A 26,156-nucleotide genomic window follows, 5' to 3' on the forward strand; every position below is an offset into this window, starting at 1 on the left:
AAGGATATTGGTTTACATCTTTATGTTTACCCTTTTTTGTCTTTTATTTGTTTTCGAACCCAGTTGTGTTTTTTAACCATCGAACCAAAGTTAAATAACTAGATAAACTGACTCGGTGTTAGCCTATTAATGAATATATGTAATCATAATAATCAATAGTGTGTTGAAGAAAATATTTTGTTTAAATGATTAAATTATCATGTAACCAGGTATTATAGGAAGTCCTTTTTTTTTCTATCTGTGAAAATTTGCATTCAGACGCATAAGCAATAGGTCTTTCGGAATTATCAGGATAGATATGCGACAAAACCAAGCCGAGTGCATACGAAGAAGTATCTACTATGAGTTTAATTGGTAATTTTTGGTCATAATGTGCTAAAGTAGGTTTTGAAACCAGAATTTGTTTGATTTGATTATATGCCTTGTCACAATTTGGTGACCAATTTCATTTCACATCATTGCGTAGTAGAGTATATAATGGTTTTAATGTGTCTGCTGCTTTTGGAACGAATTTAATATAATAAGTTACTAAGCCAAAAAAAGACATTAACATTGATTTATTTCCGATACAGCGGCCTTTTCGATTGCGTCAATTGTTTTTTAAAACGTAAGTAAACCATTTTCATCTATTTTATGCCCTAGTATTTAATTGATTTTTGCAGAAGTTTGCATTTCTGTAGCTTTACTCTTAACCCCGAGTTTAATAATACATTTAAAATGTTACTTAATCTAGCGTTGTGTTTATTGGAGTGAATTCCAAAGATGGTTATTGACCAAATAAACATTTTTAGTACATTTTTCTCAATTGGAAAAGTTAATGAAATGTATGCGTTTACGTTTAATTTTCAAAAGTTATGTGAGGTAAAACAAAAACAAATTGTTAGAAATTGATATCACATTGCATAAAAACATTATAGAAAAACAAATTCAAACAAAAATTATTTAAACCCAGCGAGATACTGAGTGGTTCACGATAAGTTGATCACCTTGTATACAGGATGATTGATTCAAGAATAGAAATGCAAGGAAAACAATTCAAGTACCTAAACTAAATATCGAACAAAGATAAGATTTTTATAATATTAAAATCGTATAACCGTCATAGATTAAAACATAATTATACTAAATACAGTAAAATAGTATAATAATACAAAGTATGTAGAATGTTAGGAAGTAACAGCAAAAAAAAAATTACATTGAATTAAATGTAAAACATGTAATAATAACTAAAAATATAATATTACGTGTACATGAACCCAAAGTCTGCGTAAGCCGTTTCTATGAAATAGTTGATTTTGCTTATGAATAATTGCTGTTCTAGGTTGTCCGTTGAATGATCTATACTTACATCTAAAACGGAGTCAAACAAATCTTCTGGCCAACAAAATTCATTGAAAAACGCGCGCAGGCGTTGCAAAAATTCTGACATACATTTCTCGACATCAAGAGTGACATTTCCATGAAATAAAACGGTTCGCAAACTTTCTATAGAATTGTAAACTTCCTTGTTGTACTTAAGTTCTGGGGTCAGCTCGTAGAAGAATAATAGAGCACCTCTCATGAGCGACAACAATGGATAGCTTTTCACGATATTTGTGCGGAATCGGGCCAAATGGGTTTCCATAGAAACGTCAGAAACATACTTTTGTTCAAACTCTCTTATCCATATATTCCTGTCCATGTTTTCAATCCCACTTCTTAATATTTCCCGGTCCTCCTTATGCTTACACTGATTCCATATGAGTATCACGTACTCGCAAAACTCCCTTAGCACCCGAGTATAGCTACAGCTCAGGAAAAGATGAGCCATTTGAATCTTAAAATCAAAATTAGTATTGGTGACTGTATTACCTTGGATATTTAGCTCGAGCATCTCGTAAACTGATTTGGTACCGTGTTTGTGAACTTTAATTTCCATCGGAGTTATCTTGGACCATCCCGGATTTTCCAGAAGACGATTCATCAGCTCCACCGGTTCTGGGTCGTTCATAATTGGACGACTAGTTTTTGATATCGGTTCAAAATAAAAGCCGTAGTAGCTTTCGTACGATTCTATAAAGCCATTTTGTATATCTTTCACCAAATTCATTACACTGACCATCGAGTTGTACATATCTTTCGATGAGTTAAACATTTTTATAACTTCTTTCCTGGCGTGTGACCGGCCGTGCGTTTTTTCTTTAGGCGGGATCGGGTAACAAAAACTCATGTAGAACGCCCAAAGACGGTGTAGAATTTTGGAAATGTCTTGTTCGATAGCATGTAACTCGACATGGATCGTATCGGAATAAGCCAAAAATTCTTCTAAAATGTCGGATACGTCTTTGTTGAAAACAGTGGTTGGGGATAGCTGATAAAAAAACGAGAGGGCGCCGTGCATACGCAATTCAATTTGATCACTCTGTTTGATTGACCACAGCAGCTCTTTTAAACATGTTTCTGGATCGGAATGGTTCAAATCAGTTCTCTGACACTGGGCCGCAAGCTCGGCTACGTGGTCGTAACACGTTTTCAGCACTAAAGCATACTTACAGCTTAGCAACTGTTGTGCTTGTCGTATTTTGTAATCTGCATTTTCATTGGTTATTGTCTGTACGTTGTCATTAGTTCCAATCAAATCGATCACTTTGAAACGCTCTTCGGTTTCCATCCATCGTTCGATGATATGTAAAGAAAAACCCCATTTTGGATTTGCAGTCCAAAAATTATACTCAAAAAGCTTATTCAACGTGTCCACGCGGTTCGCACATAACACTGAAACGCTGGAGTAAAATGTCAATAAAAATATAATACTAGTTTTTTCCATAGTTTAATTCATGTGGACTCAACAAGTGTTCAGTTTAAATAGAACTAGAACGGGAATTGCTGTTGCGTATAACACTAAACGCCTGAAATGGTAATGCCGCTGTTTACTGGTGTTTACCTTACACGAAAATGTGTGAATCGAGAACGTGTTTATAACATATTTTTTTCAAATTTTTTGTCTTCGAAATAGTTTTTATGTACTGTAATTATTTATTATGTCCAGACTTTTAAAAAATGCACGAAAAACAAGTGTGTTAAGTATATTAAGTTCGTTTTGTTATGTATTGTATAATTATATGTAAGATCAAAATAATTATATCTTATATTAATTGCTATGATATTTTGAAACGTATTATAAAATAATAACTAAGATTAAGTTATGATAAAAAATAAAACAATAATAACATTAATGGTTTAAAAGATATTTTAAAATATTATAAAACAGTTTTTATGTGTTTATTTATTGTTAAAATATTTTAACATTCTAAAAGCAGTTGTAACAGCTATTGGTCCCCTGTAGCAATTAACACATTTTTAAATAATTTGTTCTAGCTTGTTCGGCCAAGTTATAAACATTTTTGTATATTTCAGCTTTGATGCGGATCAGAGCGACTATTTATTTTACAATTATGTAGGCTTTTATATAGGCCAGAGTGACTATCAAATAAATGGGCCTACAATCAGTATAATCTGTTTTTTCTTTCATTTGTTGAATATGTTTCATTTTTTTACTACTTCAAATGAACATACAAATTTTTTTAACATACTTGAGACGTCACCATTATCCATTGTTGTTGGATTTAAGGTCAGACTAGGTATTAAGAAACTATTTATAGTTTTTATAAAGAGTTTAAAATAAATGTTATTGTCGAAGCTATTGTTTTTATGCTGTTTTTAAAATGTATTATTATTATTACATATTTGAGCTGGAAACTGTTCAAGCGACCCATTAAGGATAAGGGGGACGACTCCATATGGTACAGTATGTTTGAATAGGTTTTTGTTTTTTGTCTGACAATGACTTTAATTTTATAAAATACCGATCAGAGGTATTATAAAATCACTTTCGAATAAACGCTTCGATGCGAATCAGTAGTTAGTATTTTCAAGCCAGTACAGTCCAAACGAAGCACAGTATAAACCAGCATAGTTAGAAAGCATTAAATTGAGGTGCTGTATTTACAAATAAGCATCAAAGCGTTTATTTGATAGTGATTTTATCCGTGAGGACTAGTACAGTAGAAAACACTTCATTGTAGAAACAGTAATTACTCGCATTAGCTGCGTATCGAATCTAAAAAACGTCACAAGGTCAGAGTTAAAAAAAAAAATACTTGTTGATTATACAATGTATTCCATAGTAATTGCATAGTACTCGATTAGTATGTTTATTTCAGAAACTTGGCAATTAGTTTGAGACATCAACTGAATAATGTATAATAATGCTATAAAAAACTTCTGAATAGTAAAAGCTATATGAGAGTTTGTTTAAAAACGTAATTAATTACAACCAGAATGATTTTAGTTTAATTAACCGGTTTAGTATATATGAATACAATACAAAAAGGTGTTATTATAATATTTTAAACATTTTCAATATTATTTTTTTAGTTTATGTATAAAACGCTTAATTTAAAAATTAAAAAGAACATAATCACATTGTATAAATAAAATATGAACAATTTTTTTTTAATTTCTTATTAAATCCAATGAGATATTGAGTGGTTCACGATAAGTGGATCACCTTATATTATATATATATATATATAATATGCAGATATATTTATAAATTTATGTATAAAATTATAATTTTCTAAAAAAAGAAGATGTATTTGTAGGAATTCTTTTGACTGTTAATTTAGTTAAGCGACCAACGTGTAATGCCCCCCCCCCTTTTTTGGTTTTTCTTAATAAAATAAAAGTTTGATTACAGCTTTTTGAGAAAACTGTGCATGTTAAAACTCCATTCTAGATCTACCTCCAATATAATTTTTATACTTAAAGCCCTAAAAGTACACTTAAAAAAGCGGAATAAAAAATACAATACAACTCTTCGGAGAAGGGGGGAAGGGTTTTTGGTTGTTTTTTTTATGTGTATCACGGTACATAATAATATATTACATTATTTATGATAGTAGTAGTGTATGTCTAATGTAGTTCTATGCCTCGAAGCTAAAACATATTCCATACAAATTTGGAACCTATTCGAATATGTTTACCTTAAGCCGTTAAGCTCTTTAGAACTTGTATTTTGTAGTAATTTTTTTTAAAATTTTCGAAAATAGTAGAAATGAGAATAATGCAAACACGACCCAAATTTGTATGTTATTCATAACAAAACGCGAAACATAACAAAAAGAACAATTTAGTTAAATGACAAATATTAAATTTTCAACGGAGTTGTTTAGTGTGATTTCGAATAGTACAAACAACACTTATTCCGTTTTCGACTTTAATTTAAATAAAAATCGTCGGCATAAGACATTTAACAATGTATAAATAATATATCCAATGGTCGAAAACGAGATGAGTATCGCAGAGAGTACATCTAGAAGATAATATTCGTACCATGTAAGATTAAAAGCTTTTGATTTTAGATGTTGCGCACCGTTGTGTCGTACTACGTATTCCGTCCAATAAGTGGCGGCTTGTGCAGGCGACATTGGACGATCTTTAAAACGTTTGGCAACCGATTTAGCGTTTGATAAATACCTAAATAACAAACAAAAAAAAAAGTTATACAAATTAGGTAATTGCCTAAAAATACAAATCGAATGGGTAAAATTAAAAATTATGTTTTATACCGATAAATTCCACATTGATTTAACTATAACAAGTTAGATATGTGGTACAAATAAAAAAAAACATTTTCCATGAGTCGCCAAACAAAAATCCGTTTTAGTGTCGTTCGACCGAATTCATAATACTAACTGCCGCCTGACGGTATTTTAATAAATTACAATTTACTTTTTATCGTTGATTAATTTGTCGGCAGAATCAAAAATCAGCGTTTCGGTGACACTCATCAGATCAAGTGTAATGGCCATTCCAGCGTCCACGAGACTAGCTATATTCCGAGGTTGATCAGAGACAATAGGAAATCCTAACATAGGCACACCGGCATCGACAGCTTCGTACACACCAGACATACCTCCGTGACCGATGTACAGCTTGACATTTGGATGTACTGTAAACACAATCAATTAACTCGCTAAATAATATGTCCAATATAATGGGGATGACCTAGAACGGGGGGAGAGGCTAATGGGCTAAACCCCCCCCCCTCCAAATGCAAATACATAAATTGTCTACGTTCATAATAGACAGTTCAAAAGGTTTTGAATAATGATAATACACCATAACCATACTGTTCTTCTAAACATAAGACATCTCCAAAAATCAAACTGTTAGGAAAATAAGTTTTTCGATTTCATCGTTTTCACCTTGAAATTATTACTTTCCCATTGCTGCACTTTGTATTGGTTATTAGCCAATAGTCATAAGCTTCCTTAATCTTTTTGAAAGTTTTGTATTGTACTATTACAACTTGTTTGGCTTTCTCAACCTGGCTTTTTTACCTAGACCTAGTCGGGTCGCCTATGGGAGTTTGTTTTATTATTTCTAGACGGTTTCATCACTCTCTTTGAAATTATTTTAAACCGTAAGCTGATTAAAAAACCAACAAAGCAAATATACTTCTCCAACATTTCAAATTAATTTCTAAAATACAAAAAAAAATTAAAATACTAAACAATTGATTTTATGTCGTCCTAAATTTTTATGTATAAAGAACGAATGGTCAAAGAGGCGAGACATTATTTTTGCAGCGGTTGGAGCAGGGTTGTGTCTTGTGTGCAAGATTTCTTCAAGGTACAGGGAAGGAGGGATTAGTCAATGGTCTTCGAAAAGGCTGAGAAGACAACAACCAAAATGAATATGACATAATATTATTTCGGTATTTACTATTTAATGTACGTTCATGAAATAAAACGAATTTGGGGGTTGTTTGCACACAGGCCGGGTGTGGGTGAGGGAGTTCCCCCTGCAAGTGCATCAAGTGCTACGCGTTTGAATATATATTATATTACAATATATGTATTTTATACTTTATCGGTTCTTACAAAGAATATCGCGCTGGGGAAACCATTTTCTTGTCATTACGTTTTCCGGTTTATCTTCCATTTCTGTTTCGAATTTCCACAGTATCCTTTGCGGGAGTCGCCCTAGAGCTAATTTAAATGATTTTTGAACGTGCTCCGGTAATGATGACATAGCCGTTATTGATCCAAACGAGAAGTAAACCACTCCGTTTGGTGAGTTTTCAATAAAGTCCCGTATGTCCTGTAATATTCGAATTCTTAATAAATTTGTGGTGTTTGGGTAAAGGGGGAAAAGTCGAAAAATGGAAAATTGTTAACTATTGAAAAAAAATGTATTTTTAATTTTCATTCAAGTTATTTTAAGTAAACTAATTTTAAAATTGTCATTTGATTTAGTAAAATAGTCACAAAATAAATTAAATAACTAGTATCTTTTGTTCCTATATAAATTTTTCTCAGTTAATTAAAAATTTTTTTTTTACATTTTCTACGCAATAAGTATTTATTCTTAATAAGAAAATATACATAGGCGATTAGTATTTTTGTCGAATATTTCTAGAAATTATAAACGAATCTACTATTTAATATAAATATTCGATGGGAATAATATATTTTGTTTTGCATCAGATTATACTAACAGTAAGCTTAATAATTCGGAACTTGTATAAAATAAAAAATTGCTCTGTGTAATTATAAATTTGACGTGCAAACATGATGGCTCAAGTAGGGATGAAGTAAAGCTTTGTACAATTATATAAACTCTATAAAAAAGAAAGTTATTAATTAAACCCTATGAAATATAGAGTGGTTCGCGATAAAATAATCACCTTGTATATAAGGGCAATCCTTATAATGGTTTATTGTAAAACTCCCCATTGGATACACATAAAAATAAAGAAATGACTCTTTTTTAGCAAGTATTTTCAGCATTTTATAACTAAAATACCTCCCAAGTTGCGCTTATGTTCAATTATTATTATTTAGGAGCTTTTTTTCACTATAACACTATGTTGTTTTAAAAACTAAGTTATATGGTAATATGTTATACTATTCAATACTCGAACGTATCATCTGAATGGCTAATACTCACATTTGGTATTGCTCTCGGTTCGCGTAGATGAATACCGCCAATGTTTATGACAGTCGGTAACGTTGGTTTGGCCGGTTCGATGACTAAATGACTATTGACAAACACCACAGAGGGTTTAACCGGTTCGACAGAGTCATACGTTTTAGGGTTGGTCTTGGCCGACAGCGTTTCGGTGTACCACAATAAAAACTTGCCGTACTTGTAGGTCAGAAAGTTGCTTAAGCGTTCGGGGAACGACTTTGGGTAGACGAAGGACGCCATAAAATTTGACACGTATGCAGGATTGGATTCCTCGCCCAGAAACAACGATTCCATGTGATACGGCATAACCGATGGAAACAGATAGATTAGAGGCAAATGGAGGCGGTGAGCCAAGTACGACAAACACTCGGAACCTATAGATTCGACGACGAGGACATCGAATTCACCGGACATGTCTGCTAAGATAGTCTTCATTTTCGAATGTGCAAATATGTAATCGCAATTTTCCCTGTTCGAAGTCACGGTGAATTTCATGAAAGCGGCTAGAGATCTCAGTTCCATAAACTTGCTCACGTGCATGTTTAATCGAGATGGTCCCTCCAACAAGATTTCCGTGTAGTTTTCTCGGGTTTCTTCGGCAAACCAAGTGAAAGCCGTCACTTCGTGACCGACGTCGGTGAGCGAGCGTAAAAATCCGTTCATAAAGTTCCAATGACTTTTCCCCGGGTGCGGCTCCACAGCTAAAATCCGCAGTGCCGCCATTGTTGGTTGCATAAGCAACAAAGTGCATGCCAACAACTGAAGAGTACCTGAAATTAAAACCATTATTTGAAGGAAATGCATTGTGTTACATTAACGATTTGATCAAATGTTTCACTTCAATGAGCCGACAGGCACTAATCAATATAAATAGTATACATAGAAAAAAAAAAAAAGATAGATAATTTTAATATATGTTAATACATTACACCAGTCGTATCTTTATTGTAGTTTGATCATATAAGCCCAAGATTAAATGAAATTAGAGTAGTAAGCACTTGAGATACCTTTGTTAATTAAATTCTATTTTTTTATGACAGTCTAAACTATAAAAATGTACACTGTATTTTTTTTAAATGAATATCTATACGCTATATTTTTATAATGAAACATAATAAGTGGGTAACTAACATTATTATTACTATAATAATATTAGTGTAACATGTTATTTATGGTTATAATTATAAACCGTAAGGTATTAATACAATTCTGAGTCATTTATAATAGGAAAACTATTTACTATAGGTAACGTTTCCCAATAACGGGTTGACTTTTATGTACCTAAAATGATATATTATTAACAATCATATAATGCACAATAAAAATAGATATTGCTCTGCGTTTTCCAGATACTGATTCCGGACTTAATTTAAAAGAGTTACCAAAAATATTATTTCACTTTCGAAAAACAGTTAAATGACAAACAATATAATTTTGCTTATGCTACTATTGTTCAATATTGAGAGTTGCTAATATTGCTGAGTGACAACGATTATATTGTGTTACCATAACATATGCAAATTATATAAATCGTTTTTTTTTTTTTTATACTTGCTTTATGGCTATATTATGTATTTATTAAAATGTAAAACATTTGTGATAACCCAAATGCAATATTGTTTTCTCTTGGCAGTAAACTGCGTGTTGAGTTTTAGAACAAAAACAAAACTATAAAAGTCAGTGCAGTGGGAAGGGGGTGCAGTGGTAACCGAGCATATTGGAGGAGGGGGCATTAAATGGATATAAGAATTATTATAAATTAAAAAGTATGTAAATTTATTGGGTGTTTTACGCAATTTCCATTTTTGAAATTTCGTCTTCTTCGAAAATACAGAAGAAGACGCAATTTCAAAAATTGAGTATCGTTTTGTGTGTGTACAGGTGTGTTAACGACTTAAATTCAAATTGTTAAGAAAAAAAATTGCACTATAAGGAACAGAAATATTTTGACCATTTGTTTGCAAGTTCTGTCCATCGCTACAGCTATAATCTTAAAGCTAGTGTCTATTTTATTTTGAAAAATTGAAGTTAAAATAAGAAACCAACGACCACCGTTGTGTTTTTATATATTTTAAATACTCTTTTTCACAGTAGCACTGTACATTTACATAAGTTATAGCGAATGCCTGTTTTGTACATTCGTATATTACCATCGTTCAAGTGTTTAGAATTATTTTATTTGTTATTTTACCTCTCAAGACATTTTGTAACTACATTGCACTTAGCATTTAACGTACAATTTTATGTATACAGTTAAAACCAATCGCAGCAAAAAAGTAATATTCGTAAGTGAGTAACTGAGGTCCAGTTTTTACAGATAAAAAAAAAGTATCGATAAAAGCGGTGTACCTGATGGCAATTATGTGCTTAAAAATTGATTTCACGATGGTGGATTCGATTTGGGATGATCGTCTGTCCATAAAAATCTATTGCCACAGTTACCCTTATATTGTAGTTACCTAACAATATAATAAGAATATTTTATAACCTGTTGACCGTTGATTCACTGACATATAGCAACCTAGATATTTACTACGAACAAGTGTAATTTTCATACTTTTTTGGGGGTTTTCCAAAACTAAAATTTAAATAGTATTTAACTAATATTTTATGTTATTGTAGTTTTCCCTCTTAGGTTTTAAATTTAAAGAGTTAAAACTCAAGCAGTACCTTATATATATTATTTTAAATATACATGTTGAGCTATTTTTTTAAACGAAATCAGTAGCAAAATAAAAAGTTAATAATGTCAATAAAAAAAAAATTATGTTTTTTTTTTTAAATAACAATATATTACCAAAATGTAAATATAAATATCATTACAATTTCTGTTGCATAAATATAGAATTACAAGCTCTGAAATATATTACCAATGTGTTTATATCTAAATACAGCGTGATCACGTGTTAAAACTTGTATACTTCTTTTGAAAAATTCTCCTTTGGCGTCGATTGTGCCGTAGATTTCATCGTCAGAAACAAAATAAGGATCAAACTGATAGCAAAACTGTTGATGAAATTCGTGCGAGTCTCGTGCGATTTTCGAAATATCTTTTTCGATTTCCGGCTATCTCATCACGTCTCGTTCAACCCTTGGGGTTCTATCGTCGTAGAAGCATTTAAAACTCTTCAGCAATTCGTAAACCCCATTGTTGTACACCGTGTCCGGAGACAATTTTTGAAAATAAGATAACGCATAGATCATGCGCATTACCGACGGATCGGTTTCGTTTAATATTGTCAGAAATTTGTCCAAACACACCGAATCGTTCGATTCCTGACAAGTGGTCCACATGCTTGTGACGTGATCACAGCATTCATTTAAAATCGAAGCGTACATACAGCTTAAAATATTATACGCTTGCTTCAGTTTGGCGTACACGTTTTCTTTGGTGACGATAATAGTGTCGTGGGGGATGTCGTATGGTAGTAAATTATAAAATTTCGTCCGATAGGGACTGTCACGTTCTTTGATTTGCACGGATTCAAACTTGTACCAAAATTGGCGTATTTCTAGGAGTTGGTTCATTTTTTCCACCCGTACCATAGTGTTCGGATCGTAAGTCCGGATACGAGTTGTATACGTTTCGGGATCGTATTCAAAGCCGGAAGTATCGTCGTGCAGTATCCTAAACTTATTGGACATTATTTCTAATTCCTTTTTTATCTCACACACAACGAATTTACTGTTGTTGTCATACAATTTGACGAAACTCATAATATTTTCCGTTGCTATCGTATGGCCTTTATGTAGTAGTTCAAAGGGAATGGGTCGGCAAAACCTATTGTAGAACGCAAACAACCGCCTAAACGTGCAGTGCGCTTGCTGTTCAACAGACTTGCATTCGGCGTCGGCGGTTCGGCGAGAAGCCTGGTCATCATCTTTGGGCAGTCTGTTGGCGGTCTTTTTCGGGTAATATTTCGGCAAATCTACTAAAACGTTATACACTGCTTCTGGAAATTGTGTTTGGGGAGGCGTCAAATCTTTAAGGGACAAAAGGGCACCTGTCATGCGCATAACCATCGGGTGTTTATGACTGATTACCTGCTGGTAGTCTTCTAGACAGTCGAACGATTCTGAAGCTCCTTCATCTTTCTGCACTGGGCCCCAATGCCTCTCTCGTAGTCGCTCAAGTCCATAAGCAATCTGGCGTAAGAGCAGCTCAAAAACTGATAGGCTAGTTGGATTTTATCGACCACGTTTTCGTTGGTCACCGTTCCCACCAGCAAAGCGTTCACGGTCAATTCGTGTTCGGTTTCGTTCGTTAGTCGTCGGTCTATAATGAATATTGGGTTGTCCTCGTGGGCCATCTTGAGCCAACCGGAATACGACAACAGCTCGTGCATCGTGGTCACGGGGTTTGCATCACAACATAACACAGCACAATTCAACACATACGAGAAGCATATTATGTAATCGAATAAAAACATCATTTTGGATGCGGAATAATAAACGAATTTACGAATTTTTTTTAGGTATTCGTGTATAACGGTAAAAAAAACTACAAATTGACAACGTCGCGCACCTAATAAAACGATATTCGTCGTGTGTCAACGTTAAAACAATTTTGCACGGGATGGAAGGGTGACGTTTTTTCGGTCGGCGTTTTATTTACTTAACGCGAGTTGTGTATTTTATACACCTACTGCAAAAATAAAAAAAGTTGTACCGCGCCGCAAGCTTGTAAGCATGGTTCGGAAACGATGGTTGATTGCAACAACTGTCAAAATACCTATTGTGAATTTGTATCATGAAACATCTTAGCATGGCCTCTCAGCTCGAAAACGATACAAAAAATTGAAACAAAAAACTACACAAAATAAATAAAAATAAAAACATGCATTTCTAAATACTTACAAAATAATACATTATCTGATAAACGTATGAGGGACTTTGTTCAATAGGGCTTAAGCTTTTTTTACTTTATTTTCTATTAAGGTACTTAATAATTGATGAATAGATTATTAAATTAATTTTGAATGATTTGGAAAAACATGAAATTGTAGTAAAATGACCCCCAGATTTTACCTCCCCGGCATTTGCGACCTGGATGTCTGGGTCTCAGTATTATGACGAAACATTGTATTGCAATCCAAAATTAGTGCCTGGCAGGGCTGTATGTATGCGCAAGCTTCATAGGCTGCAGCCTAGGGGCCCGCACCAAAAATAATTTTTTTTAGTATAAATTAAAATATTTGTGCTCTATGCTATACAAAAAGATATGTTTTGAGAATTTTTAATTATATAAGTTGACAACAATAATACGATTGATGTTGTATAGTTATTATTACCACAAAGTCACACTATTTTTGATATTATTGAAGTTGGTGGAAGGTGGAATGGTGTAGTGTAGTATTATTTTTATCTGCGCGCCCTTCCTCTCCCATCCTAACTTTTAAACTCTTATAACTTTAAAAATGGTTGCCCAAAACTGGTCATCAACCAGAAAAAATGTTTAGTACATTATTCTAAATTTGAAAAGTTAATAAAATATTTACGTTACCATTAAAGTTTCAAAAATTGGTACAAAAAAAAAACTAGTTTCGGAAGGGGATAGAAACATAATAATTTGTGGAAAATCACGTTACATGAAAAAAAATATATACATACAGGGTGTTCCAGCATGAAAGGTAAGTAATAGGTGATTAGACATCTGGGGGACCCCCAAATAAGCCCTCCGTTTTCATTTTTTCGATAAATCAAAAATTGAAAATTTCGACAGTTAAGTAAAAAAAAATTATGCCCTGTTATTCAGTACAAAAAGCTCACCTTAAATGAGTGGTCATATAATTTTCAGTCCATTTCGGCCCCTATCTCAAAAAATCATAAGAGAAAAATGATTAGATACCAGAAATAAATGATAAGTGATAAAAGATAAATGCTAAGAAATAATTTATAAGAGATAAAAGAAAAGAGGTATTTAGTAAGAGATAAATTATGAGAGATTAGAGATAAATGATAAGAGATAGGGGCTATAAGATAAGAGATTAGAGATAAATAATTAGAAACAAGAGATAAGAAATAAATGATTAGAGACTAGAGATAAGAAATAAATGCTAAGATAAGTGATAAGAGAAGAGTTAAGGGCTGAAATGGACTGAAAATGACGTGACCCCTCTTTTAAAGTGAGCATTTTGCACTGAATAACAGGGCATAATTTTTTTTTTAAGTAATTATTTTTTTACTTAACTGTCGAAATCTTCAATTTTTAACTTATCGAAAAAATGAAAACGGGGAGCTTATTTGGGAGGCCCTCAGATGTCCAATCACCTATTACTTATCTTTCATGCTGGAACACCCTGTATATTAATAAAATCCAGTGAGATATTGAGTGGCCCGTGATAAAAGAATCACCCTGTATGAAAAATTAATAATTAATTTAAAATATTGATAATTATTATTATATTGATAATTATATAAGAGTTTTAAATGGATTAGGATGGGAGGGGAAGTGCGGTTGGGAAATGCGCGCAGATAAAAATAATATAATATAATACACTATTATACACTCCACCTTTCCTCCTGCCATAAACTTGAAACTTCAATAACTTTACATTATTCTCAATTTAAAAAGTTAATTAAATATATACATTACCATTTAAGTTGAGGGAGGGGATAAAAAAATGTGAAAAATTAAGATTACGTTGTATAAAAAAAACCAAAATATTATTATTAAAGCATACGAAATATTGTGTGGCTCATGATAAAAAAATCATCTTTTTCTTTTTTTTACTACTAACCTTTTTGATTATGAATTATTAATACTTTAATTAATAATTTAAGAAATTCATTTCTAGAGCCGCCCCTGGATGGAAAGAGGGTGCAAAAAAAAGAGGCAACCGGCCACCAATATATTAAATATTATATTCCTGTACCCATGTTAAGGCCCCGGGCCCGCACTATAGGCTAGCCTAGGGACTAATATATCCTAAAGACGGCCCTGGTGCCTGGATCAATATTACTTGATATATTGTTAAAAAAATCATTCACGATTTTCTCGAATCAAGCATCCTACTTAAGGTTCTTTTCACACAGATGTTTCGATATGTTCTTTTGAGACTGCTATACGTGTTATTCCAATATTCATCTAAAAAAATATATTACACTTTGAATAAAATAACGTGTGAAAACACAGACAACGATAGTGTGTACCATCATATATGCAAATGTTACACATCGTCTTTTAGTTTGATATTTGTTTTATGGCTATATTATGTACGTACTAAAATGTAAAACATTTGTGATAATCCAAATGTAATATTGTATTCTCTTGGCAGTAAAATACGTGTTGAGTGAGTTTCAGAACAAAAAAATACCTAGAAAAGCAGTACAGTGGCGAGGGGGTCATAGTGGTAACAAAGCATATTGAAGGGGCAGGGGGAAATCACAGGTCTATAAGAATTATTAGAAGTTGAAAAATAAGTAATTTGTTGGGTGTTTTTCTCGATTTCAAAAATCAAATATCGTTTTTTGTGAGTACAAGTGTCCCGCAATCTATAACGTTGTAAAATGTAACGACTTCAAAGTTGAAATTGATAAGAAAAAAACTGCCGTTTCTACAAATAAAAAATGAAAATATATACAAATATTAGTAAAAGTTGCTAGAGACTCCTAAACGGCATTTAATAGTACTTTTCCTTCATAAAAATAAAGTTTAATTACAGATTTTTGAGAAATTGGTAAATGTTACAGTTTCAATTAGTAAAACCTTTTTGGTTTTTACCATACAACCAATAATATTTTATGATATTGTAGTTTTCCCTCTTCGGTTTTAAATAAAAGGAGTTAAATTAAAACTCAATCAGTAACCTATATATTATTTTAAATATACATGTTGAGCTATTTTTTTAATCGATATCAGTAAAGAAATAAAGATAATGTAACATCAATCCAAAATATGATTATGCTTTTATTTAAATAACAATATAAAAATGTTAATATAACAATCATTATGATAACAATGTCCGTCGTGATGATTTATAAACTCTGAAATACATTACCAATATCTCTATAGCTTAATACAGCGTAAGCAAGTGTTAAATCGCGTATATTTGTTTTGAACATTTTTCCTTTGGCATCAAATGTGAGGTTTTCTAAGCAGTGGGATAACCAATCAGTATCAAACCCATTCTCCGAGTAGCAAAACTGTTGATAAAATTGTTGCGAGTCTCGGTCGATTTTCGAAATATTATCAACTCGGTCACCCCGTGGGGTTCTATCGTCGTAGACGCTTTTGAAACTCTTCAGTAAATCGTAAACACCTGTGTTGTAAACGGTGTCTGGAGACAATTTGTGAAAATAAAATAACGCGTCGATCATGCGCATCACTGACGGGTCGGTTTCGTTTAATATTGTCAGAAATTTGTCCGAACAGACCGAATCGTTGGACTCCTGACAATCGATCCACATGCTCGCGACGTAAACGCAACATTCTTTCAAAATCTTTGCGTACTTACAGCTTAAAAAATTATACGCTTGCTTCAGTTTGGCATACACGTTTTCCTTGGTGACGATAATCGTGCGGTGGGAGGTGTTGTTTGGTAGTAAATTGTAAATTTTTGTCCGATAGGGACTGTCAGGTTCTTTAATTTGCAAGAATTCAAACTTGTACCAAAAGTAGCGAATTTCCAGAAGTTGGTTCATTTTTGTTACTCGTATCATAGTGTTCGGATCGTAAGTCCGGATACGAGTTCTATACGATTTGGGATCGTAATCAAAGCCGGAAGTAGCGTCGTGCGATTCCCTAAACTTGTTGGAGATTTTTTCTAATATTTCTTCTATGTCAAACACAAAATCATCAAAGTTGTTGGGGTAAAATTCGACGAGCCCCGTAATTTTTTGCGCTACGTTTGAATAGCCTCTATTTAATAATTCAAAAGCAATGGGCCGGCAATTTCTATTGTAAAACGCAAATAACTTACTTAATGTGCCGTGTGCGTGCTGATCGACAGCGTTGCATTCGGCGTCAGCGGCTGGTCGGGTAGCCTGAGGTGGTCTGTCAACGGTCTTATTCTGGTAATATATCGGCAAACCTACTAATACTTCATACACTGCTTCTGGAAGTCGCGTTTCGGAGGGCGCCAAATTTTTAAGGGACAAAAGGGCGCCTGTCATGCGCATAACCATCGGGTGTTTATAACCGCTTACTTGCAGGTACTTCTCTAGACAGTCGAACGATTCTGAAGCCCCTACCATGTTTCTGCACTGGGCTCCAATGCCTCTTTCGTATTCGCTCACGTCCATAAGCACTCTGGCGTACGAACAGCTCAAGAACTGATATGCTTGTTCGATTTTGTCGACCACGTTTCCGTAGGTCACCGTTCCCTCCAGCAAATCGTGCACTGTCAATTCGTGGTCCGCCCTTCGTCGGTGTATAATGTAGATAGGGTAGTCTCGATGGGCCATCTCGAGCCATCCGGAATTCGACAACAGCTCGTTCATCGTGGTCACGAGGTTTGCATCACAACATAACACAACACAACCCAACACATACGAGAAATTCACTATGCCCGAGAAATTTAATAGAAACTTCATTTTAAAAATGGATTATTAAACGAATTAACCGGTTTTTTTTATGTATACGTGTATAATGGTAAAAAATTACAAACTCACAATGTCGTGCCTAAGTGTTGCGCATTTGAAAAAAAAGATATTCGTCGCGTGTCGACGTTAAAGAAATTTTCGCACGGGGACGGAGAGGTTACGTTTTCTAGGTCGACGTTTTATTTACATTACATGACTTGTATGCATACTGCAAAAATAAAATTCCGTTTTGGCAAAACTGTATAAGTCGTAGGACGGTTGCAAAACCCATGTCTACTCATTGAAAAATTTGAATAGTAGATTTCTGTGTAATTGCTAGAAATATTCGTCAAAAACGCTGATCTCCTATGCATATTTCCCTGTTAAGAATAAAAACTTTATGTGCAAACAGGGACACTCAACCATTACAATCAAAGTGTTAAAAATGATACTTATTAAGGTATAACCTCATAATTATAAACTATTACATTTTTGATAAAAACGTCAGTTTTTCAAAAATCCTACAATAATTAGAGAACCAGCAAGAGTCTTTACCATTTTATAACTGGGGGGCTGAATTAGAGCTAAAACACCTCCCAAGTGGCGCCTATGTGGCTGTGATCAACTATTATCATTTATAAGTTTGATTTCACTATAACACTTTTCTGGTTTTAAATCCGAGTTACATATTTTATCCGTTGAATACCGAAACGTGTTTATAATATTGTCAATTTTATTATTTTTTCTTGTTTTTCTTTTACTTGTGTGTGCAAAATCTGAATATGTAATTGGTCTAGTCCCGTATGACAAATAATAAATACAAAATAAATAAAAACTGTCACTAGCAAAATACTTCTCTAGGTTGGCTCTGACTTCACCGGAGATATATCAAGCGATCAAACTATCGTTATTATATCTCAATATCTGTTTTAATACTAGTGTCGATCTATAAATAACTGCTAGTTTTTACGTTATGAGTTGTAGCCAAAATATATTTCTGGCTTATTTACCAACTGCGACTAAGGTTTATTCATTTTAATGATTACTTAGCGATGGGTACTTAAAATGTTATATCAAATTTGTACAAAACTGATTCAAACAATTTCCTAATAGTGTAATATAGTATTGTTAAATAACTAGGGAGTCCACGCTTCCCGTTTTATAATTGAAAAACTAATAATATCCGTTTTATATAAACTCAAATTGCATTTTTGAAAAATTCTATGATTATTTATTACCAAACTATTTTTTTTTATCAGTACGGTATGTCGGGTAAGTTAGCCGGTCGCGGTTTTGCATCGTTTTCCACTATCCAACAGTCGCCGGTAATGCCGTGTTTCAGTATTTCGATTAATCCTTTTGCTACGCTTTCGGGGCTGAAAAAATTACGTTTGGTCAAGTTAACAATAAAATACAAAGTTTTAACAGCATAATTTATTTTTAGCTTGCATGCGTCGCGTCATAGTCGTGGCCAAATGAATGTACGGTTGGTGACTTCGTCCACCGCGAGGCACCACGACACAAAGGAGCAACAGTTGTTAACGATATATATATATTTATATCACCTAGAGGGGGTGGACATTTTTTCTCCATTTTTATGTGAAGTTTTAGGTATTTAGGTCTGAAGATTAGTCAGGAAGTAAATCTAGAACGGAGCTATAACATATCACTGATCCTCTTTTTTCTGTTTCCTCCCATTTCCTCTCCCCCACTAATGTAGCTTTAATTAATTAAACCTTACACAATACACATCTTTCCGTTGTTGCGATAGCGCCAATTCCAAATAGACTAGAATCCAAAAAAAAAAATGTTCATGTTGAGTTACTTCTGATTTTAGAGGCTTACCTTTAGGGGTGAGACGCTATGGAAGTTACTATCCTGTCTATGTTCGTATGTATATGATAAGAAACAGATGATTACGGATGCTGACAAGAGACAGCTGATAAAAGATTACGAAGCTACGTGGTAATATGTTATCAATGGATCATGGCATCAATGATGAGGAGATCGTAGATAAAGGTAGAGGTAAAGAACTAAAAACCCTGCGAAGCCAATAACACAGACGATCCACTTGACGGTTTTTTTTATGATAAAAAAGAAACTCTAATTGCTTAACAAATAATACCTCTGCACCGGATACGTTGCCATCGTATCTTTTGCTTTTTTACCGTATTCTTTGATCAAGTACAGACTGGACCTGTCGCCCTCGATGAACGGCGTTTGCACGTATCCCGGACACAGCACCATAATTCTGACGTTCAAATGCTCGAATGTTTTCTTGTCCTTTTGCATAAAACTCACTTAAAGCGTACAAACGACAAAACATAATACAATGTGTCTGCAAATCAAAATAATATATTACGCCGATCGCTCTGGTGAATTCCACGACGGCCCGTTTTGTGGATCTGTATATTGGACATATAGTCAAATTTCCCATGAAAGCAGCTATGGACGCAGTCTGTACAACAGTTCCTCCGTTGCCACCGTACGGCCTGCCCATATACTTAATCGCCAACATGGTACCCCGGACCACACCTCCCTAAGGAAAAAATAAAAAATCTGAAGACCTCCAGGTATGTCTGTACAAATTTCGTGACGCTGTTGATTGCGTGACGTTAAAGAGGGAAGGAGATGGGATAGTGATAAGGTGAAATCAATAACTCATCCATGACTGTTAAGAAATTATTGATAAACAAATCAACCGGCACAGAGTAATCCTCTAAAATAATAATATAGAGGAGCCGTTTCATTCCCTATATCGCCTGCATTCTACATTGGTACGACAACGGACAAGTGACTCTTCTTTGCATTTTGACTACAAATAAAAAAGAAAAAATATACGTGCAAAAAATATAATTTGACAAACTGCTCCATGATTTACAAATCATGAGCACGATTTAAGATAATATCAGAAAACAACCAGAAGAGAAACTTTTTTATGGGGGATAGTTTTTCCACACCTACGTGCTAATCAGTGTAGACTGTATAAAGATAATTGATATTTTTCTTCTTACTTCTAGCGACACTTTTCATTTCTTTATTCAAAAAGTGTGAAACCGTTTCGGTAGCAAAAAAGAAATATCAATTAAAGTTGATTTCTGGCTACAATGATTTTCTCAACAATTTTAGGTACTAATTTTCTGTTCTCATTGACTGTTTTTCTTCGGGTCAATGGTAATTTTTTAATAACATCTCAAATCGTGTTGATAAGTAACTTTAATCGACAACCCGCGTAGTGTCACCAAATAATAAATAATAAACAGTTATTGTATACCAATTACTGTATCAAAATGTGTTTTATTTAAAGTAGCTGCATTGCAAGAAGGAGTCACTTGTCGAACGGCTCCTCTATATTACTCTGTTGTAAGATGAGGTGGACATGGGATGGTGATTAGAGGAAATATCTGTATAACTTATAAAATATTATTGATAAGATAATCAGCTGATAAGAGACAGAAAATTGGCCGATCAAAAGGCAAGCACACGATTTAATGTCTATCATACAAAGGGAACCTATTTTTTCATATATTAAATAAAGTTAAAAGTATCATTGGCTTTCGGGCTACCTACATAGTTAACGTTAATTGTAGACTCCCACTTTTCCATCGTTTCGTTAAATATTCCCGCATTGTTGACGACTATGTCCAATCTCTTAAAGTGATCTATACACAATTTAAATGCGCCTGAAAAATAAATACACGACGTCATAATCATAAGACGTTTTAACAAGGTGGACTAAAATAGCTTATGCTTAGCTTCGCACCGAATACTCTGCGATAGACAGAGTTGGACATTTTTCATTTTAGTTAAAAGCTAACTTGATAAATATTCATTTTAGTCATTTCATAAAGCTAACAGTTTTAATCATGACTATTTCAATGTAGTAATAAGCAACAAAAAAAATTAGTCATGTATTACTAATTATTTCACTGAGCAAGTAAGAAGAGTGTAAGAACAAAATTTTAGGTGATTAAAAAATTAACTTTTTTATATAAGTACATACGAATAAATTTATTCGTGACTTTAGATATAACTTTGGTAAAATTTAATAATATTATTTATGTTTTCATTGAATTTAAAAAATGATTGAGGTAACGCATTCATAATAGTTATTTAGCGTTTGCCTAATTTTTCAATGGTTAGTAGCGTTTAAACTAAAACACTGTGTAGAACAAATTATTACAATACAATTTATAATTATTACTTTCGAATACCACATCGCTAGTGACGTCACAATGTAACGCTAAAACTTTATCACGGCCATATATCTGTGCAAATTCATTGGAAACGGATTGGCATTGCTTGATGTTTATGTCACAAAGCGCTACCTAAAAAAAAAAAAGAGATTTTGTTATGAAGGTTAAAACTGTATTGTTAATTAAAATCCAACTGTAAAAATTTTTGGGTTTTTTCTAATAAATGTTAGCCTGAAATTTTTCAAAAAAACGTTTATGTAATGGGTCCACTTTAATTGTACATTCAGTCTAATTTTAAGTCTATTGGTAATACTTAGAACTACACCTAAAAAAAGCGAAATAAAGAACAAGTTTCCATCCATTTAGACATAATAATATTACTAAAGAATATTTCATACGAATTTTGAGCGAATTCGACAAACTGAAATTGTTTTTTTTTTTTAAATTATTTAAAAAGGGGTTTTTTTTAATACAAATTGTTTTGTTAGTTTTTTTTTGTTTTCCAATATTATAAATTCCCAAATCAATCGGTCGACTTTTGCGGTTGATTATTACTTGAGAATATAATAAAATACATATTACATTAATCGTTTCGCTCACAAGAGGGTGGTAACTTTTTATTGTATTTCACTTTTTCAGTGTTAGTTTTTGGGACGTTCAGCCTGAATAATATAAAAAAAATCCGTAGTGGAAATGGGTGAACTTTTTAAACTTCATTCCTACCATTTTTTCTAAAGATAATCAATGAACACTCACGAGTTTTATGGGTTATATTGGTCTATAAAATAATTTTTTTTTTTATGTGAGTAACAAATTTGTTGCAATCTTTCTATCAGAGGTATATTTATATTATTTACATACATATATAATATATACCTTAACATTATTTTGAAGTAAGTACTTGGTGTAAGCATAACCGATTCCAGACGCTGCGCCAGTAACTAAAGCCACTTGATTTACACGTTCCATGATGGACTTGAGTTTGTTATTTGTAAGTATGCACAGGCTGTACTGTATAACTATTAAAAATTCGCAATATCTATTTTATTTTAATCTATTCTATAAGTGTTGATTTGAAGAGTCCATTTTTTTTGTTAGTAGTCGGTAAAACATAACTAAAAAAAACCTCATTAAATTCACCTTTTGGTACACGTTGTACAAATTCTGATATTGATTGACATTTGACCTTGTACGATAACATTATTATAAGACAAATTAGCAATAATTACTAGTTTCTCTTACCCAACCAATAACGATAATATTTTTTTAATGATGCGCCTTCGTCAATTTGTTTAACTTAGGTAGTAAACACAGCCGTTTCATAAATGAATAATATAATCTTAACCGTTCAGTGTCCATTGTAGCAGAAACTCAACATGTTTGTTAGTGAAAAATACATTTGATTTGGGTGGCACCCTGTAGCTATTAAAAAAATTGTTATCTACTAGATCTTATGAACGTACTTTTTTTTTAGATACATACATTTTTACTTTTTTCCTAAATTTCTGAATATTAATGTTAATCTATATAAAAAAAATTGTATTATAAAATGTGAAAAATACCTGATGGGAATTTCCTAATTACTACCCAGTGTCAAATTGAATACTAAACTTTTAGGCTTGAGACATTTTGAGAGATATAAAAAAAGGTCAACGAGTAACCCGCAATTGCCCTAACAAAACACGCCTCGAATTAAAATATTTATTTATTTTCAATGGTAAAAACCGTGTCCTTTAGGAATAATTTGTGGTTTGAACAATAGTTAATATTTGTATAAAACTTAATTATGAATTGTCTATTATAGTAACTAGCCTTACGTTGAAATTTAAAATGAGATATTAACAATAATCTATTAGGAAAAATCATACAATACTACAATTTTTATTCCCAATGCAAATAATTCAAGGATATACAATGAAAAATAATCTTATACATATAATGATGAATGTATACATATATATATATATACATATAAATTATAATCGTTCACACACAAGCATAATAATTCATAATACAGTAAATTAAGAAAAATAAATATTATAATTTTACTCCAATTCCCAGTAATAACTGTATGATTAATGTTTGAACCTTATAGTAGACTATTTTTCTTAAACTATTTTAGTAGGATTGCAGAAACACATCAGAATAAACGTGTACTATGTAGAGTTAAAACGTGAGTACACAAAATTATTTTTCTATAATATAGAACTATGCAAATTTTTGCTTAAAATGTATTTAAATTATATTTTTTAATACCCTAGTCATAAACATTTCTCAACTCGCCTGTTGCAGTAACGTTAGTGGTTCTGATTGAAAATGATAGTAATGATAGTATGAATAGTTTTTCATATTTCTCATCATAGGCTGATGTATGATAACTCATTTTGTCGGAAAACATGAATATTTTGAAAATAATTTTTTTTGTCCTACACGATTAGGTAAATATTCTACTTTTTTTTTTCAATACTTAACACACTTTTATCTTCGTCTCTTATACATAAAATTAGTATGAACTCTGTTTTTTTTTACAAATGGAAACATAATTTCAATTCCATAAATATTTAGACAAGAAATTTAAAAAAAAAGTTAGGGTTTAAATATTTAGTTTAATAGGAAAGTAACAAATTTTAGCGACCTTATAGCTTACAATACTACAAAACTATGAAAAACCCATCTTCCCGAATAACAAAATTTATTTTTTAATTATTAGAACTCGATCACGAAATTAAACATAAGCCTGGCTCTTTGAATAAAGCGGCTGATTGTCTTTCTCGTCTCCGAATCGATGTTTCGAATACCAAGAAAATATGATAAGAAGAAAATATGGATTTTAACACTATTAACTTAGAAATATTAAAAGAAAAACAAATAGAAGATGAACTTTTTGTGGTTATAATTTCTGTCATTAAAGGGGATCGATGAAACCACAAAATATAAAAAGAAATTGAGACAATATTGCATAAAATATGATTTACTATTATACAAAAATTGGTCACCAAAAGATACTAATTATCTTTTAGCAATACTTAAGAGTTTATTTGAAGTAGTGTTAAAATCATATTATGAGTCTGTTTTCTCAAGACACTTTGGCGTATTAAAAACATTAGCTGGACTAAAAACAAAGTATTGTTGGCCATCCATCATTCAAGACACAAATATGTTCATTAAATCTTGTATTTCATGCCAACTTTTAAAAAATACAATAGGCAAAAAATCAGGACTATTACAACATATTCGACTAGAATCTACTAAACCAAATAATAGGCTTTGTATAGACTACTTGGAACCCCTACCGCCATCCAAAGAGAAAAAGTATTTAATAATTGCCACGTGCAAGTCTACAAAAATGGCTTTTGCTAAAGCAGTAGCCAATGCTGATGGGACCGCAGCAATAGATTTTTTATTAGACATTATTACCACATTTAGCATCCCCAAACACCTAATTAGTGACAGAGGCAGTAATTTTAGTAGCAAGGAATTAGAATTGGTCTGTAAAAATTTAGGTATTAAACAGGGATTCTCGACATCATCCCACAACCTCAAGGTAGTACCGAACTGATAACAAACTTATCTGTAATAGTCTAACACATTATGTAAATAATAACCAAAAACATTGGTCTTCTTATTACAAAGTATTAGTATTCGCTTACAATACTCCCCTCGTAACAGACGGTCGTATACGGGAGAGTGCAAATTTACCGGACCAAGCTCATGAGAGTGCGATACTACGACATAACAATTTGTGCGGCATTAAATAATAGAAATAAATATATACTTTATTCAATTGCCATTTGACCTAGATATATTGCTTAGTTTCATAGTTGTATTATTTCTCGCTCCTAATACAATATATAGTACACTTTATATATTGTATACTACATGTTAATTCTACATAGTAGATTTAAATGTATATAATTCGAATCGGAGCTAAAATTGTTTCACGATTATCGAAAAAAAAAATTACAATAATATTTTTAATAGCTGTTGCCATCAACTATCGTATCCGAATCACGCTTACGAGTATGCGGCTCGGTAAAACTTTTTTTCATTTTTGCAGTAGGTATATAAAGTATTGTGTACTTTATATACCTACTGCAAAAATGAAAAAGTAATTCTAATAGCTGTTGTCATCGACTATTGTATTCGAATCATGCTTACAAGTATGCGGCTCGGTACAATTTTATTTATTATTATTGCGGTAGGTATATTCTATAGTACACAAGTCGCGTTATGTAAATGAAAAGCTAACCCAGAACATGTCACCCCCCCCCCCAGTCTTGTGCGAAATTTCTTTAACGTCGACACACGACGAATATCATTTTGTTAACTGGGCGACGCGCAGGCACGACATTGTCAATTTCAAGTAACTTTTTACCGTTTTACACGCATAGTTAAACAAAATTTGTAAATTAATTTATTAAT

General features: G+C 32.6%; 2 protein-coding genes across 3 annotated transcripts in view; both read right to left on the reverse strand.

Moving 5' to 3' along the window:
• Positions 1-22,821, reverse strand: part of LOC126837473 (15-hydroxyprostaglandin dehydrogenase [NAD(+)]-like) — a 133,939-nt gene extending 111,118 nt beyond the window's left edge. The window contains exons 1-6 of one of the 2 annotated variants that reach the window (XM_050571385.1): positions 22,611-22,820; positions 21,743-21,866; positions 21,109-21,221; positions 19,901-20,077; positions 19,664-19,821; positions 18,184-18,914 (exon numbers count right to left, since the gene is read on the reverse strand). In XM_050571385.1, coding sequence (XP_050427342.1) covers positions 18,794-18,914; positions 19,664-19,821; positions 19,901-20,077; positions 21,109-21,221; positions 21,743-21,866; positions 22,611-22,703 — 786 coding nt within the window. In that variant the 5' untranslated portion in view covers positions 22,704-22,820 and the 3' untranslated portion in view covers positions 18,184-18,793. Of the gene's footprint in view, positions 1-18,183; positions 18,915-19,663; positions 19,822-19,900; positions 20,078-21,108; positions 21,222-21,742; positions 21,867-22,610 lie in introns of those variants that run through there. The other variant, XM_050571386.1, reaches the window with a different exon arrangement.
• Positions 4,496-8,876, reverse strand: LOC126837468 (UDP-glucosyltransferase 2-like). The gene is made up of 4 exons (XM_050571379.1): positions 7,996-8,876; positions 6,927-7,146; positions 5,773-5,992; positions 4,496-5,517 (listed from the first exon to the last, which is right to left on the reverse strand). The coding sequence occupies exons 1-4, from the start codon at positions 8,818-8,820 to the stop codon at positions 5,241-5,243; spliced, it is 1,542 nt and encodes a 513-aa protein (XP_050427336.1). The 5' UTR covers positions 8,821-8,876; the 3' UTR covers positions 4,496-5,240.
• Positions 22,822-26,156: the final 3,335 nt, after the last annotated feature.

The sequence above is a fragment of the Adelges cooleyi genome, unplaced genomic scaffold (genome assembly GCF_023614345.1).
Source record: "Adelges cooleyi isolate 19-005CV unplaced genomic scaffold, UGA_ACOO_1.1 ACOO_flye_CR_arks_rails_tigmint_CR_PRNA_249, whole genome shotgun sequence".
Classification (NCBI taxonomy): domain Eukaryota; kingdom Metazoa; phylum Arthropoda; class Insecta; order Hemiptera; family Adelgidae; genus Adelges; species Adelges cooleyi.

Coding starts and splice junctions, on each gene's coding strand:
- LOC126837468 (XM_050571379.1), bottom strand. CDS start 8,820: ATGCATTTCCTTCAAATAATGGTTTTAATTTCAGGTACTCTTCAGTTG. Junction 7,147..7,995: donor AACCGAGAGCAATACCAAAT/GTGAGTATTAGC, acceptor CGAATATTACAG/GACATACGGGACTTTATTGA. Junction 5,518..5,772: donor AAATTAATCAACGATAAAAA/GTAAATTGTAAT, acceptor TTTGTTATTTAG/GTATTTATCAAACGCTAAAT.